The sequence below is a fragment of the Bicyclus anynana genome, chromosome 25, assembly GCF_947172395.1.
Source record: "Bicyclus anynana chromosome 25, ilBicAnyn1.1, whole genome shotgun sequence".
Lineage (NCBI taxonomy): Eukaryota > Metazoa > Arthropoda > Insecta > Lepidoptera > Nymphalidae > Bicyclus > Bicyclus anynana.
This window is the reverse complement of record NC_069107.1, coordinates 8,083,586-8,100,383: the sequence shown is the minus strand read 5'-3', so window position 1 is coordinate 8,100,383 and position 16,798 is coordinate 8,083,586. Positions and strand designations below refer to the sequence as shown.

At 38.5% G+C, this 16,798-nt stretch overlaps 1 protein-coding gene across 3 annotated transcripts in view; it reads left to right on the top strand.

The window, feature by feature from the left end:
• Positions 1-16,798, top strand: part of LOC112048259 (forkhead box protein P1) — a 91,935-nt gene that overhangs the window by 61,025 nt on the left and 14,112 nt on the right. For all 3 annotated transcript variants that reach the window (XM_024085732.2, XM_024085730.2, XM_024085733.2), the window contains 10 exons: positions 5,442-5,530; positions 6,505-6,607; positions 7,236-7,442; positions 8,017-8,128; positions 9,125-9,241; positions 10,174-10,282; positions 11,426-11,598; positions 12,296-12,373; positions 14,399-14,475; positions 15,963-16,064. In XM_024085732.2, the coding sequence (XP_023941500.1) occupies positions 5,442-5,530; positions 6,505-6,607; positions 7,236-7,442; positions 8,017-8,128; positions 9,125-9,241; positions 10,174-10,282; positions 11,426-11,598; positions 12,296-12,373; positions 14,399-14,475; positions 15,963-16,064 (1,167 nt within the window). The remainder of the gene's footprint in view (positions 1-5,441; positions 5,531-6,504; positions 6,608-7,235; positions 7,443-8,016; positions 8,129-9,124; positions 9,242-10,173; positions 10,283-11,425; positions 11,599-12,295; positions 12,374-14,398; positions 14,476-15,962; positions 16,065-16,798) is intronic.

Here is a 16,798-nt window from a genome sequence, read left to right as displayed (position 1 = left end):
CTTATTTTGCGGAAGGATTTTAACGTGTAGAAAGTTTGTGAAATTATTTGTATAATAAATAAAAAAACCTGACACGAAACACCGCCTCTGATGTTTTGTAATGACTTGTGAATTTAAGATTTTTATTATATAGAAGCGGAATGCATAAGTTTTTAAGCTAGGGTAGACATTATGCGTGCATATTATAAAAAAATTGAAAATTCCTTTCCAATATAGGTTTAGATTTTCAGTTGTGTGCATTTTAAGAAATTAAATATCACGTGTCTCAAACGGTGAAGGAAAAACATCGTGAGGAAACCTGCATACCAGAGAATTTTCTTAATGCGTGTGTGAAGTCTGCCAATCCGCATTGGGCCAGCGAGGGTGGACTATTGGCCTACACTCTCTCATTTCAATAGGAGACTCGAGCTCAGCAGTGAGCGAATATGAGTGATAATGATGATGATACTAATACTATACTAGTTGCAAGATACTAAGGGCATATTCACATATACGAATTTAAAGTGCACGTCACTGAATAGCTGAATAAAAGGATGGCGTCGATTAGTATTATGTAATCTACATCTAGCTTAGCTTATTGTGCACTTCATCCATACCCCTACCCTACCCTACTCCCACCCTACATCTACCCTACTCCTACTTCTACCCAACTCTACCCCTACCCTACTCCTATCCAACCTTTGCCCAACCCTACTCCTATCCCTACCCTACCTTACTCCCACCCTACACCTATCCTACCCTACCCCTAGCCTTGCTTATGTTAGTTTTTGACAAATCTCTCGGGAACCATGGATTTTTCCGGGATAAAAAGTAGCCTATGGGTTAATCCATGCTATAATATATCTTAATACCAAATTTCAGCTAATTCGGTTCAGTAGTCGAGGCGTTAATGAGTAACAAACATTCATATCATCAAAATCATCAGTTTTCGCAAATCTCGGGAAACCATGGTGTAAATTATGGAAATCTACCACATGGATTTTTTCGGGATAAAAAGTAGCTTATGTGTCAATTCGGAGTAAAATCTATTTTCATTCCAAATTTCAGCCAAATCGCTTCAGTAGTAGCGGCGTTAAAGAGTAACAAACATCCAAAAACATACATCCAAACATCCATACAAACTTTCGCGTTTATAATATTAGTAGGATATAGAAGTTATAGATTTTCTGTTGCCTGATGAATATTCTATACAGGTGAAACCAAATGCGATAGCTTGTATGTATTTAATATACCAGCAATACAATCGCACGTTTTATCTGAAGCAATTAATAAACAGTTCAAACCTAACACATTTTGTTTGTACTAACATCACGTATGTAAACATTTTTTGTTACGTGACAATATTTTAACTGCCTAGGAGGTCCAGTTCGGTATAACTCCAGGGTTCGAGTCCTGAGTTAAAACAATAAACAAAAATAATCGGCAATTTTAAAAGAGTATAAAAAAGTTTCATGGGTATTTTTATCTGGTGAGGCAATGGCCGTGGCTAGTAATTTAGCGTTCCGGTACGATGTCGCGTAGAAACCGTTACATCTGTATAATAAAAGTGTACAGTGTACCTCTACCAGCAAAGACGACGGATATATGACGTCACCCAGACGTAGGCTTTTTAACTCACGATCTCGGCGGCGCCACGACTGATACACTTTATGTCTGTTGGGAGGCTTCGGCCGTGGCTAGTACTACCTTCTACCGACAAAGACATACCGCCAAGCAATTTAGCGTTACTGTACGATATCGTGTAGAAACCGAAAGGGGTGTGGATTTTCATCCTCCTCTTAACAAGTTAGTCCGCTTCCATCTTAGACTACTCGTCATTTACCATCAGATGAGATTGTAGTCGCCCATGCATCATCACTTAACATCAGGTGAGATTGTAGCCAAGGGCTAACTTGCAAAGACTAAAAAAAAACACCCTTCCCGAACGGCCCTCTTAGCCAAGGTCTGATTCTCAGAGGAGAGACCAAAAGTTTTCGACAGTGCGTGTTGCTAGTGATGACCTGTGGTTTCGAGACTTGGTCACTAACTATGGGCCTCTTATGAAGGATCAGAGTCACACAGCGGGCGATGGAACGAGCTATGATCGTGTCTCTGCGTGATCGAATCAGAAATGACGACATCCGCAATCAAAAATAAGTAGATCCACAGAGAACCAAAGTCAATGAATCAATCAATCAATTTATTTATTTGCAGATACATGCATGATATATATACAGGTGGTCGGTAGATGTAGATGGTAAATGTATCTTGCCAATTTAGCATGCAATTAATTTATTAAGTATGTGTTAATAAATTAGTGCCAAGTCACCGATATAGCTCAACGAGTCGCGAAGCTGAAGTGGCAATGGGCGGGGCACATAGTTCAAAGAGCCGATGGACGTTTGGTGTTTATGTATCTAAGTAGGTATCTAGACAAACGTAAATGTCCGCCGTTAAAAACACTATAATATTTTTATTAGTATACATTCCAAACACTAAAGCAATTACAAATATATGTAAATCGCTATATTACACAAAATTATTCATATTTACTTACTTATTTTATTACGTCTAGCTAAATATAAAGCTTATCCGGTCAGGGGACTGGAGTGATTTTAAGAGATTTTGGCATTCCTCGAAGACTAAGGGATGATGACAGTTTTTTTAATTGTATATAAATTAAGAGCTATCTGCAATCATTACTTTCGGAGATACAGGGATTTAAAGGGTCAGATTTGCGGCGCTACCGCGGATCCCTGAAAAACGCTCCATACAAAATGGTACGAACTTATGACGTCGTAGGCGATTAATGATCGTTAGATTTGTATGGGCGTTTAAACAAAATTACTAATATCTTTGTTATTTCTGCGTTTATATTTATAGTTGTGTATGTATTATAAAATGTCACATTTAATGAAAGGAAGCTAAAACTGTATGATATTTCATCTAATTACTATAAAATATTTTTAGTAGATTTTGAAATTTTATAATCTTATTTATTTTGCAAATATCCAGTCAATCTTTGCTTTTTATGTATAAATTAGTTAACATTGACGTTATTTACCCGAATGTATCATAAAAATCAATGTATTCAAACCTAGTCATCATCCCCATTAACGACATTTTATACTGTAAACTACTTTACGTGCCCAAAAAATCACCGCATTATGTGAGCCGTATAGCTACTCCACTAAACACACACATACACAATTTTTGTGTTTAATTCTATTATACAGGATGCTCGGGAGTATTTTCCATAACTTCAAGATGTTAACGAGTCCACTTATAGGACCCGAACTGCTTAACCAATATTTTTTTTTACTAAAAAATAAAAAGATTTTTATGTTTTCATACTAAATAATTCAAATAATTCCGATTAATGTAATACACGCCTTTATCTATCCTTGCATTTTAAGTTTTTTTTTTAATTTTTTTTATGTATGTACAACGATTATGTAACACATGCTCCTTGAAAATTTCGAATTAATTATTGTTAGAGAATATAATCCTCATATGTATGATATCTCCAACTTTTGGGTGCAAGTTTAACCCGGAAAAAACGGGGTTTTTAGACTTCTGAAGTGAAAACTCTACAGTTTTTTCATGATTTTTCCGGAAAGCACCAGGTTGAGTGAGATTGTGGATTTCACATTTGCATTCACATAGTAAAGCAAGCCAATAAACATCTCCTACGGCGTACCACAAGGTAGTGTCTTTAGACCTACCTTGTTCTTGATCTATGTAAATGATCTGAAATGATTGATGCAATTATAAAATCCAAAATTGTAAAATATATACTATATATATATTCCGCTCACTTTAGAGCACGAGTCTCCTCTCAGAATAAGAAAGGTTAGGCGAATAGTCCACAAGTCCCAATGCGGATTGGTCTACTTTACACGCGTAGAGAATTAAGAAAATTTTTAAGTATGCAAGTTCACTGACGATCAAGTAAACTCATATGCCTGCAGCGTTAACGGCTTGACAGCCGATTAAATTGATCGTCTGTTGGTCGCGATGTGCATCACATCAAGCCGTTAGCGCTGCAGGTATGTTTGCTTATCGGATGGTGAGTGGTTAGCATAACAGACACGTGATATTTAATTTCTTAAGATATGTATAGATGTTCAACCCTAATGCTGAATAAGAAAAACTAGTTAATATGTTATTGTAGTGGGCCGGCTTAGACATAAACATATTTGCACTATGAGCTCATGGAGAGGTGTTTTGATGGCCTGTGTAAACACGGACCGACAAGTGTTCAATGTAAACTGTTATGTGTTACTATTTCATATTATATTTTTATAACAACCATTTTATACATGTAGGAACATCTAATGTTGTCCGTACGACATTAGAGTGGATACATAAATATATCATCTTTGCGTCAACTGTGTGAGAAATACAGGAATGCACAAAAGAATCTCCACATGGTGTTTGTTGACTTAGAGAAAGCGTATGACAGAGTACCCCGTGAGGTTGTTTGGTGAGCTATGAACGTGAAGAAAATACCTGTGAAGTATGTTCGAATAGTGAAAGAAATGTATAGAGAGGCAAACACAGGCATTCGGTCAGAAGCTGGTGTTACTGGGAAGTTTCAAGTGGAGGTGGGCCTGCACCAAGGACCGGCTTTAAGTCCCTATTTGTTTCTCCTAGTAATGGATGCTCTGACATCAGACATACAGGAAGAAGCACCTTGGAGCATGCTGTTCGCCGATGATATTGTTCTTGTCGGAGAAACGCATCTGAGGTACAGAAAATTGGGAAAATGACAGGAGAAATTGGAAAATGTTGGCCTACGAATCAGCCAAACGAAAACTGAATATTTATTCTTAGACTTTGGCTGCACATGTCAGTCTTCCAAAATTGCCTTAAATGGTGTATCCCTACCATCTTGTATTATTTCCGCGCTGTACTGCCAGGCTGATCCTTTGTGCAAAAAATGAGCCAGCCCTTCTGTCACCAGTAGAGGCAAAGGCAATGGCAATTGGCATGATAGCCAAGCCGCGGTGAAATGATTCGGTAAAATTTTTTGGCACTGCGACTCCATGGACCAAGGGTCTCCACGGCAAAAGGTACAAATATGTAATCTTAGTCAGAGAGACATACTTGAGCCACTTACCGGTTTCAGCTTTTTCTGCTTCGGTCTTGATTCTGTCTCCATGATATGACACGGTGCTAATGTGTCAACGCATGTAGCGTCCCACATTAGGGCCCGCCCCATTTCCCAGGGAACCAGCGTCAATCCATCAGGTCTCTTGCCATCATCCAAACTTATTCCTGACGGCTCGATTAGCCCAGGAATATTTATGGTGGCAAGAGCCATTTTTATTATATCACTAAGAGAGCCATGCCGAAATAGTCTACCGCCACTCTTTTGGCATGAAAGGTCGTGAATTCCAAAAATTTAATTATTATTTAAAAATAATAATTTTAATTTAATGTATGTTCGTTTGTCTCAGGGTCCGGAGTCGGCATTGAACTCAACCCCAGGTGGGGCTGCCAAGCCGCCGCCTATCAACTCCTTCGAGCTGGACCGCTGTTTGGACAGGTAACTTTTACACCCCGTCATCCATCCATCCATTTATTCATTTGTGTTGTCCAAAAAGGAATGCCTGGCCTGACCCTAACCACCCGGTAATTTACTGTACTCGTAGTATACCTATCTAAAAATCTTGATAATTCTACTTTAAGAATGAAATCATTACTTTAAAAAAAATGTTTGCTACAAATTTTATGACATTTTTTTTTTTTTTTTTTTTATTCTTTACAAGTTAGCCCTTGACTACAATCTTACCTGATGGTAAGTGATGATGCAGTCTAAGATGGAAGCGGGCTAACTTGTTAGGAGGAGGATGAAAATCCACACTCCTTTCGGTTTCACGACATCGTACCGGAACGCTAAATCGCTTGGCGGTACGTGACATTTTTAATTCATCTGTCCCCAACGTGAACAAGCAAAGATCGTTGATCATACAGCCTTAGTTTTACGACATTTTTTTTTAAATTATGATTGTTTGTTCGTTTTCTTGTTTGTTAAGGTTGTTGGTAACAGAAAAGTCAACACAAAAACAGCTTCAAATATTACTTGTACTCAGTTGATTTGATTAGTGAATAAGTCAGATTCTATGGATTTGTAAAGTAATTTCTGAAGTAAGTACCTACCTCAGAATATGCCTTTTTTAATTCTTTTACAAGTTAACCCTTGACGACAATCTCACCTGAAGGCAAGTAATGATGCAATCTAAGATGGAAGCGGGCTAACTTGTTAGGAGGATGATGAAAATCCACATCCCCTTACTTTTTCTACACGACATCAATCCGGAACTCTAAATCGCTTGGCGGTACATCATTGCCGGTAACTAATCACGTTCGAAGCCTCCCATAGGCCAGATCTGGACCAATTAAGAAAACTTTAATCAGTCTAGCTGGGGATCGTACCCAGGACCTCCGTCTTGTAAATCCACCGCGCCACGGAGGCCGTCAAAAGGTGAGGGCTGTAATGAAGGCTGTATGGTGTTGCAGAGAGGAGACCGGCAGGTGGGGCGACGCGGCGCGACGTCGCCGGCGCAGCTCGCCGAGACGACCCTCCCCGCCGCCCAACAATGAGCCCATCTCCCTCACCAGGGTAAGTCGTCAGCATTGACAACCCATATTTGGCTAACTGCTGAGCACGAGTATCCTCTCAGACTTACAGGCTTAGGCTAATACTCATTTTACAGCGTTACGACCGGTCGTATCCTTAGCTACTTTTGTGCGTGACTATCGCGTTTCAGGCATAATGTCCGGACGTATTATCAACCTATATTTGGCCTACTGTTGAGCACAAGTCTCCTCTCAGAATAATAATAATAATAATAAAATCGTTTATTCAGCCAAAACAAAAAAAAAACGTTAGTCTTAATATACTAACTTATTACTAAGGCTTAGGCTGAATGGGGCGCTGCCTCAGCTCCATGCTATAGCTAAGTAACTGTAGCGCTGATTTTCAGGCATGACCCCAGGGTTTATATTAAGCTCACTGTTGAGCAAGAGTCTCCTCTCAGACTTTACACGTAGAGGATTAAGAACATTCTTAGGGCAGGTTTCCTAACGATTTTCCTTCACCGTTTGAGACGAGTGGTATTTAATTAAAAAGTAGGTACATAGTAGAAAATTTATGGGTTTTATCGGCCTCGCCGCGCTGCTTTTATAGACTCATCCTGTATCATTCTTTATTTTGTCTCAATCAATCAATCAATCAATTGTATCACCAGGCCTCAGCACCGACGTCTCCCACCGGTGGGTCAGCACAGTCCAGCCCAGCGCCAGTGTCCCCCGCAGGGAGCAGCAGTGCTCCCCCCCGCTCACCCCTCCCCCTGGTAGCGCCAGACCTGCTCGCCATGCAGCTGCTAGACCAGCACTCACAGCTGCAGGTTTTGATGAAGCAGCGGCTGTTCCATCAACATCATATGCAGAAACAGGTAAATCTAATTTATTTTTATTGTTTACAAGTTAGCCTTTCATTACAATCTCAACTGATGGCAAGTGATGATGCAGTCTTAAGATGGAAGCGGACTAACTTGTTAGGAGGAGGATGTGAAATTCACACCCGTTTTCGGTTTCTACACGACATCGCACCGGAACGCTAAATAGCTTGGTGGTACGTCTTTGCCGGTAGGATGGTAACTAGCCACAGTCGAAGCCTCCCACCAGCCAGACCTGGACCAATTTAGAAAATCTCATTCGGCCCAGCCATGTATTGAACCAAGGACCTCCGTTTTGTAAATCCACCGTGCATTCCACTGCGCCACGGAAGCCGTCAAAAACGCAATAGCGTTTGTAGAAATAGAACCCACGTGCCACATGGCTACAGGCTCTGCATATTTCGGTCCTTCAGCAAATCCGCCAGTAAACCAAAAGTCAGCCAGTCCTGTGCTGAACCCCCTCTGTTTTTATGTTGCGAAATGATTTTTGTTTACAACATCTCTAGTACGTAGTAGTAGTAGTAGTAGTAGTAGGTACATAGTAACTTAATGAAAATGACATTGTCCACAGCACATGACGTCAGAAGCAGCGAAGCGGCAGCTGGAACAGTCGCGGCTACAAGAACAGATCAACCTCAACCTGCTCTCACAGTCGCATCTACCGCCGCCCGATACTTCGCCCAGTAAGTGATGAATTCCTGTAATCAATTTACACCGAACTCACAAATGGACCCACCCTAGAGCCCCCACTAGATGGACCAAGGACATTAAGCAGTTTGCAGGGAGCCGCTGGATTCTGTTGGTCAAGACCGTGGTGCTTGGAATGCTTTAACAAGGTTATAGAGTGGGCGATGGAGTGTGCTATGCTTGGAGTTTCTCTGCGTAATTGAACCAGAAATAAGATCCGCAGAAGAACCAAAATTAGTCATCTACTTTAGGATCTTCTAAAATAGTAGGGATGACTAGTGCGATTGTTATTTTTTTACATTTTGTGAGTTGTTTAACTTGTTCAATAGAATTTACTTTCTGACATCATCATCTTCATCATCATGTCAGCCAATAGACGTCCACTGCAGGACATAGGCCTTTTTTTAGGGACTTCTAAACATCCATTTTGAGCCATCTGCATCCAGCGAATAGCTGCGACTCGCTTGATGTCGTCAGTCCTCCTGGTGGGGGTCGACTAACACTGCGCTTTGTAGTGCGGGGTCGTCATTCCAGCGCATTGGAACCCCAACGTCCATCGCCTCTTCGAACTATGTGCCCCGCCCATTGTCACTTCAGCTTCGCGACTCGTTGAGCTATGTCGACTTTGGTTCTTCTGCGGATCTCCTCATTTCTGATTCGATCACGCAGAGATACTCCTAGCATAGCTCGTTCCATCGCCCGCTGTGTGACTCTGAGCCTTCTTATGGGGCCCATAGTTAGCGACCAAGACTTTCTGACAAAAATAACTAAATAAGCCTTTTTGGAGAGAAATATCAAAGCACGATAAATAGAGATTTACTCACACTTCACTCTATTTTGGCTGATGGCGATTGATTTAGGCATTCACTCATTCATTTATTAACTCACCCATTTATTGACTCTTTCATTCATCCATTGATTCGTTTACTCTTTATTCATTCGAGTCATGTTGATGAATATATAGCATGTAAAACGTGACGTATGTCTGTCAGGCTCTCTACAACAACAGCTCGGAGCCCAGCAGCAACAGCTGGTGCAGCAGCTGCAGGCGGTGCAGAGACAGTACTTGATGCACGCGCCCATATCTGTCCCGCCCAATGCTCCGGCAGGTCAGTTCTGTCCTCTTACAGCTTAAAAATCGCAGCGAATTGGCAATCTCTTTCGTCCCAAGGCAACGAAAGGGATAGTGAATTATTGGGTTGTACTGCTATTGGTAGACTGCCTTTTTCTCTTTACAATATTATGTCTGGACACGCATCAGAAGTGTGGTAAATTTACGTGTTCAAATGTATTTTTTCTTCTTTGCCCATTTTTGGAACACCTAAGCATTTAACATCTTAATTAAATAATTTTTAAACAAGCAGAATTTAGAAATTATGCTTTTCTCCGTAAAAATTGAATTTGTAAATCCGTAAAATTAAAATTTTAAATTTATCAGTAATCAAGTCCAATTTAGTAGCTACCTGAGAAATTTACTTTCATTTAAAGTTAGCAATCATGTCTATATTAGTAGATAGTTAAAAAATGACCTCTGATTTAGGTTTTATCATCAAGTCCAAATTAGCAAATAGCTTAACAACTGCCTCCGATTTAGTGTTAGCAATCAAGTACAAATTAGTAAATAGCTTAAAACCTTCTTCTGTTTTGGGGTTAGCTTTAAAATTAGATTTAGCAAATAGCTTAACCATTTGACTCCTAAATGGACGACCGGTCGCATCCGTTACGTGACATGTAAAAAAATATAAAGTAAACTAAGGGCTATAGGCGAGCACAGTATCATGCTCCGCGCGATAGAGGAATATAAAGATTTTTTAAATGGCTCACAACGGTAGATTAAAACCGCACTTCCTGACTGTCGGCTTTTTCAACGCAGACGGGCTTTCCGATAAAATACTCGCGGGCAGCGAATGGTTAAACACTTCCTCTGATTTGGGATTAGTTACAAAATCCAAATTAGCAAATAGCACAAATACTTCCTCTGATTTAGGGTTAGAAATGAAGTCCAAGTTAGCAAATAGCTTAAAGAAATATTCTGATTCAGGGTTAATGCTGTGGGGTGGCGAAATAGAAGAACATCCGTTGTTTGGAAGAGGAGTATGCAAGTGGCCCGGCTGTGATGCTCTGGCGGATGACTTTCAGGCATTTCTCAAGTAAGTTTTTATGAGGTTCTACTAAGTACTAACTATGTGTCCTTACCGCGTCTGGATGCAGTCTTTGTAGAAAGTGACCAGTCCCAACCATTTTATATCGTGTTCCGGTATTTAGAAGACGACCATCACTTGTCGACCGGTCAGCGGTTCAAAAACTTGTCCGAATGCAGTATTTGTCGAAAGTGACCAGTCTTGAAAATTTCTTATTCTGTCTAGGCATTTAAAAAGTGCGCACACAGTCACCGACCAGTTCTCAGACGTTTGTCCATGCAGTGTAAAATATTTTTTATCGTGCTTAGGCCCTTAGAATCTTGATACTCGAAGTCGCGAAAAGCCGAACGACATGGCGCGACATCGTATGGAATAAGTTAAGAATTTAAATAAGGGTCACGGGTCACGACCCTCATGTAATGAGGAAAACGACGCAAAGAGGGGTAGGCATTTAGAAGACGACTGTGACCAGTCTTAACCATTTCTTATTGCGTTTTTAAGAATTTTGAAATGGGAGCACACCCACGACAAGCGATCATGTCTCAGGTGCTTATCCAGATACTGATTTTGTCAAAAGTGACCATTCTTAACCATTTACAATCATGTGTAGGCATTTAGAAGGCACACACACTCTTGACGACCGTTTGGCGGCGCAAGATGCAGTCTTAGTCAAACTTGACCAGTCTTAACTATATCTTATCATGTTTAAGCAAGAAGGTGCACTCATAACAACCGGTCAGTGGCTCAGACTCTTGTCTAGATAAATTCTTGGTCGACAATGACCAGTCTTAATCAACCATTTCTCATCGTGTATAGGCATTTAGAAGGCGCGCACACAACAACCGGTGAGTCAGCTCAGACGCTTGTCCAGATGAATTCTTGGTCGACAATGACCAGTCTTAATTAACCATTTATCATCGTGTGTAGGCATTTAGAATGCGCGCACACTTTCGACGACCGGTCGGCGGCGCAGGCGCGTGTTCAAATGCATTCTTGGTCGACAATGACCAGTCTTAATCAACCATTTCTCATCGTGTGTAGGCATTTAGAAGGCGCGCACACAACAACCGTTCAGTCAGCTCAGACGCTTGTCCAGATGAATTCTTGGTCGACAATGACCAGTCTTAATTAACCGTTTCTCATCGTGTATAGGCATTTAGAAGGCGCGCACACTCTCGACGACCGGTCGGCGGCGCAGGCGCGCGTTCAGATGCAAGTGGTTGCGCAACTCGAGCTGCAACTGCGACGCGAGCGCGACCGCCTCGCTGCTATGATGAGACACCTGCACGCGGCTAGAGACAACCACCACGCGAAACTACCACACGGTAAGCGAGTGAACATAGGAAATATCCATATATTTTTAAAAATACATGAATATTTCCCATTTACTTAGTTACCTTAAGTTAACCTTAAATTAACATTAAGTATCCATACATTAAAAAGAAAATGAATGTGGACTACGATCACGAATCTCAAAAGATTGTTTTCTATTGGTTGCGTGAACTAGTTACAGTGGAATACTACATCGTTATTCGAAACGACCAATAGCGATTGATTATTATTGAATTTCCCGAAGATTTAAGACTTTTTAACAACTAAAAATTTGTAATTCTAAATGAGTAAATTAAAAGGATGTTATTGTAAGGAAAGATGTTGTAAAAAAATATCAGGGCCTCAAAGATTTTATACTATTCAACGCTATCCTAATTGATAAATTTAATAGTATAAATTCTTAGCTTAATTCGAATCATGCATATTACCTATAATCCTGCAGTCTCTATATAGAAGCTGAAATGCGTTAGCTAGTTAATTGTTTTACCGCGGCTAGTTGCCTCGACTGGTAACAGAAAGGCTGGCTCATTTTTTGCGCAAAGGATCAGCCTGGCTGTACAGCGCGGAATAGCAGCTAGTAAGTATTCTTAGCAACATTTCACGTGGGCATGATTTGTATAAATAAGCATAAGTTAGTAACCTTTTGTATTATGACTTGTTGATTTTACTAACAAAGGTTGTGTTCCACAGGAGCTCCAAGCGAAGGGGCATCCCCTGGGCCGGTGAGGCGCCGAGTTTCCGACAAATCTGGAGTAGCGATTGCCGGAGGTAAGTAATACGTTTGTGTTATTGCTGTATGTACTCGTAGAAGATTAATTTAACCGTCTTCGTTTAGAAGAAGAAGAAGAAGAAGAAGAAATACTTTATTGCACAAAAGATAAATTAAACTTAGCATGCAAAGGCGGCCTTATTACTAAAAGTAATCTCTACCAGGCAACCCCTGACGAGAGAACTTGCGAAGAAAGAGCGGGAAGGTGCAATACAATATATGTAATTATATATATAAAGGTGGTGCAAGGTGCTGTAATGGCGACCCTGCACTAGTAAGCGCAGTGTTGGCCGACCCCCCACCAGATGGACTGACGACATCAAGCGAGTCGCAGGGATTCGCTGGATGCAGGCGGCTCAGTATCGTGATGTTTGGAAGTCCCTACAAAAGGCCTATGTTCTGCAGTGGACGTCCATCGGCTGATATGATGATGATGATATGATGATATATATAAATAATTAAATAAATATAATATAATATATACGTAAATATAATATTAAAATTTACATATGTATTACATAATATATTATATATTCGTTTAGTTTTGGTTTATCAAAAATTTTTCATACTTTTTTTTTCTTTTCGAGGAAGAAACAATTCGGTTTAAAGACATTTATTTCTAAAAAAAGAATGTACTGTTCACTTAACTTAGAGTTAACATATCGTCATTTTTGTTTTTTCAAAATTTTGTCTAAGTTTGTGAGGATGTAGGATTTAATCGATTTCTTGAATGCCTTAATGGAGTTTGTCAAATTGTTATGTAACTGAGCACCCTCACATAATATGTTTTTATTTTCATAGGTTTTTGCCCGTGGTCGCCAAATATTGATTTTATATTTATTCCTGAGATTGAGTTTGTTAGTCCTGTGCTTAAATGTTATTATGGTAGAATTCTGAAAATTGATTTAACTACAACAAAAATATTTCTTTAATGTTTTTATATTAGGTACCTTGAGATTTAAAGCCTTCAAAATGTTTTCTGTTAAGGTCTGCCTTATATGCTCGAAAGAGCTGGATTAGATGTTCAACAAGGTAAATAAATATAACTTAGTTCTACTAACTGATGTCTACTTTAGGTTTTTATGAACATAGCCTACGGCCCAGAAAAATTCAGAAGATATTATTTTATGACCAACGATATATTCTACAGTCCAGATAAAGTCAAAAGATATTCTTTTATGACCAACGATATATTCTACAGTCCAGAAAAAGTCAAAAGATATTCTTTTATGACCAACGATATATTCTACAGTCCAGAAAAAGTCAAAAAATATTCTTTTATGACCAATATATTCTACAGACCAGAAAAAGTCAACAGATATTCTTTTATGACCAACGATATATTCTATAGTCCAGAAATGTCAAAAGATATTCTTTTATGACCATCAATGTATTCTACAGTCTAGAAAAAGTCAAAACATATTCTTTTATGACCAACGTTATATTCCACAGTCCAGAAAAAGTCAAAAGATATTCTTTTATGATCATCGATGTATTCTACGGTCTAGAAAAAGTCAAAAGATATTCTTTTATGACCAACGATATATTCTACAGTCCAGAAAAAGTCAAAAGATATTCTTTTATGACCAACGATATATTCTACAGTCCAGAAAAAGTCAAAAGATATTCTTTTATGACCAATATATTCTACAGTCCAGAAAAAGTCAAAAGATATTCTTTTATGACCAACGATATATTCTACAGTCCAGAAAAAGTCAAAAAATATTCTTTTATGACCAACGATATATTCTACAGTCCAGAATTAGTCAAAAAATATTCATTTATGACCAATATATTCCACAGTCCAGAAAAAGTCAAAAAATATTCTTTTATGACCAATATATTCTACAGTCCAGAAAAAGTCAAAAGATATTCTTTTATGACCAATATATTCTACAGTCTTGAAAAAGTCAAAAGATATTCCAAAGCACTTAAAGTTCTTCAGATACTAAAGTTATATATATAGGATGAGTACGAGTATACAAAAGAATTTATTCACACATACAACGTTTTGACATTTTCAGAAATCCAACGCAATCGTGAGTTTTACAAAACGGCAGACGTCCGGCCTCCGTTCACCTACGCATCACTAATAAGACAGGTTTGTACTCTTGTTTTCTTCAATAAAAAAAAAATACATACAGTCGAACGTAGAACCTCCTCCTTTTTGGAAGTCGGTTAAAAACTGACGAACTATCCTATCCTACTAATATTATAAACGCGAAAGTTTGTATGGATGTTTGGATGTATGTTTGGATGTTTGGATGTTTGTTACTATATAACGCCGCTACTACTGAACTGAAATATGGAATCGAAATAGATTTTACTCTGGATGAACACATAGGCTACTTTTTATCCCGAAAAATCCATCGTTTCCCGAGATTTGCGAAAACTGATGATTTTGATGATGTGAATGTTTGTTACTCTTTCACGCCTCAACTACTAAACCGAATTAGCTGAAATTTGGTATTAAGATATATATTATAGCCTGGATTAACACATAGACTACTTTTTATCCCGGAAAAATCCATGGTTCCCAAGGGATTTGTAAAAAACTAGATCGTCCGCTAGATCCATATAAAGGTTTTAAGTTATTGAAATAACTTTAATTAGAAGCGTTAGTTTTAAATTCGTCTTTATCTCTCTCTCTCTCTCTCTCTATTTGTTGTATTGTAGGATTTCTGGATACTATCTTTATCAGCGAGTAACATGGACTATATTATATTATCTGCCTGGTGGTAGGCTTCAGCTGTGGCTAATTACCACCCTACCGGCAAAGACGTACCGCCAAGCGATTTAGCGTTCCGGTACAATGTCGTGTAGAAACCGAAAGGGGTGTGGGTTTTAATCCTCCTCCTACCAAACGGGCTAACTGCCCGTTTCTATCTGAGACTGCATCATCACTTACCATCAGGTGAGATTGTAGTCAAGGGCTAACTTGTGAAGAATAAAAAAAATATATATTTCCGTATTCCTACTGAATAGTGTTAGCCCAGTGGATATGACCTCTGTCTCCGACTCCGGAGGGTGTGGGTTCGAATCCGGTCCAGGGTATGCACCTCCAACGTTTCAGCTGTGTGCATTTTAAGAAATTAAATATCACGTGTCTCAAACGATGATGGACAAACATCGTGAGTAAACCTGCACACTTGAGAATTTAAAAAATGTGAATGTCTGCCAATCCGCATTGAACCAGCGTGGTGGACTATTGGCCTAACCCCTCTCATTCTGAGAGGAGACTTGAAATGAAATAAACTTTATTTGCCATAATACACTTAAATATACAAGATAGTCATACAAATATAAAGTCATAGTGTATTGCCATATAAATGGCGCGCAAATTTTACAATATATATAATTGTTTGAATATATATTACTTACCCACAATCATACAATTGTTTTAATTACGAAATACAATTTAAATTTGAAATAAACATAAAATTATACATGTCAAAACTATATTTTTTTTACTTGAGCAGTGAGCCGAATATTGGTTGATAATGATGATGATGATTCTTATAGAAATGGAAACTACGCAAGGATCCGTGAGTACCTAGAATATAGTCTTATTTTATTCGTTCGTTTCAGGCCATAATAGAATCTCCCGACAAACAGCTAACCCTGAACGAGATCTACAACTGGTTCCAGTCCACATTCTGCTACTTTAGACGTAACGCTGCCACTTGGAAGGTAAGTTTCATTGTAGTGTATATTTACTATTGCAAATTAAAGATAAATGCTTAATATTGCGATCTTTTAAAGAAAGATATATACTTTTGCCATCAAATAAATAGAATTCAAGTGAAACCTCTTTGGATTTCCATTTTTTTAATTTCAAGACATCAGTATCAATTCTGACAAGCTTATTTTGTCCTATTTCAATATTTATAGGCCCAATACAGGACTAGGCTTGCCTCCTTCTAACAGAAAAGATATGTAGTTCAAACCATACTGTACCAATGCGGGTTTTCGAACCTAGGGTGATAATGTTAAATTCGTTAACGACTCTTATCACCGTACCATGACAAAACATTATATCTTAAAAATCATTCACTTTTGTCAAATCACAGTTCTTAGTTACTACGCTATTTATTAGTTATATTTCATTTTTATCATTTACTCTTTTAATTGGAGTCATTGATTGATGGTATTTAAAATATACACATCAGAAAATATTTCTATTTGGTTCTTGATCACACTTTTCTTTTATATTTTATTTACTTAATATACTACAGCCTTTCTTGATGAGTACTGTTTACAAACAAACAAATTAAAAATCACTAGTCATTTCACGCCTAATGATTTTAATAATTAACTTGTTCTTAAATTAATAAAAAAAAATTTGATTAATAAGCTTAGAACAATTAGATATGGGTAATATATTTTATAAACAAACCATACATAATGTAAAATAAATAAGTTAT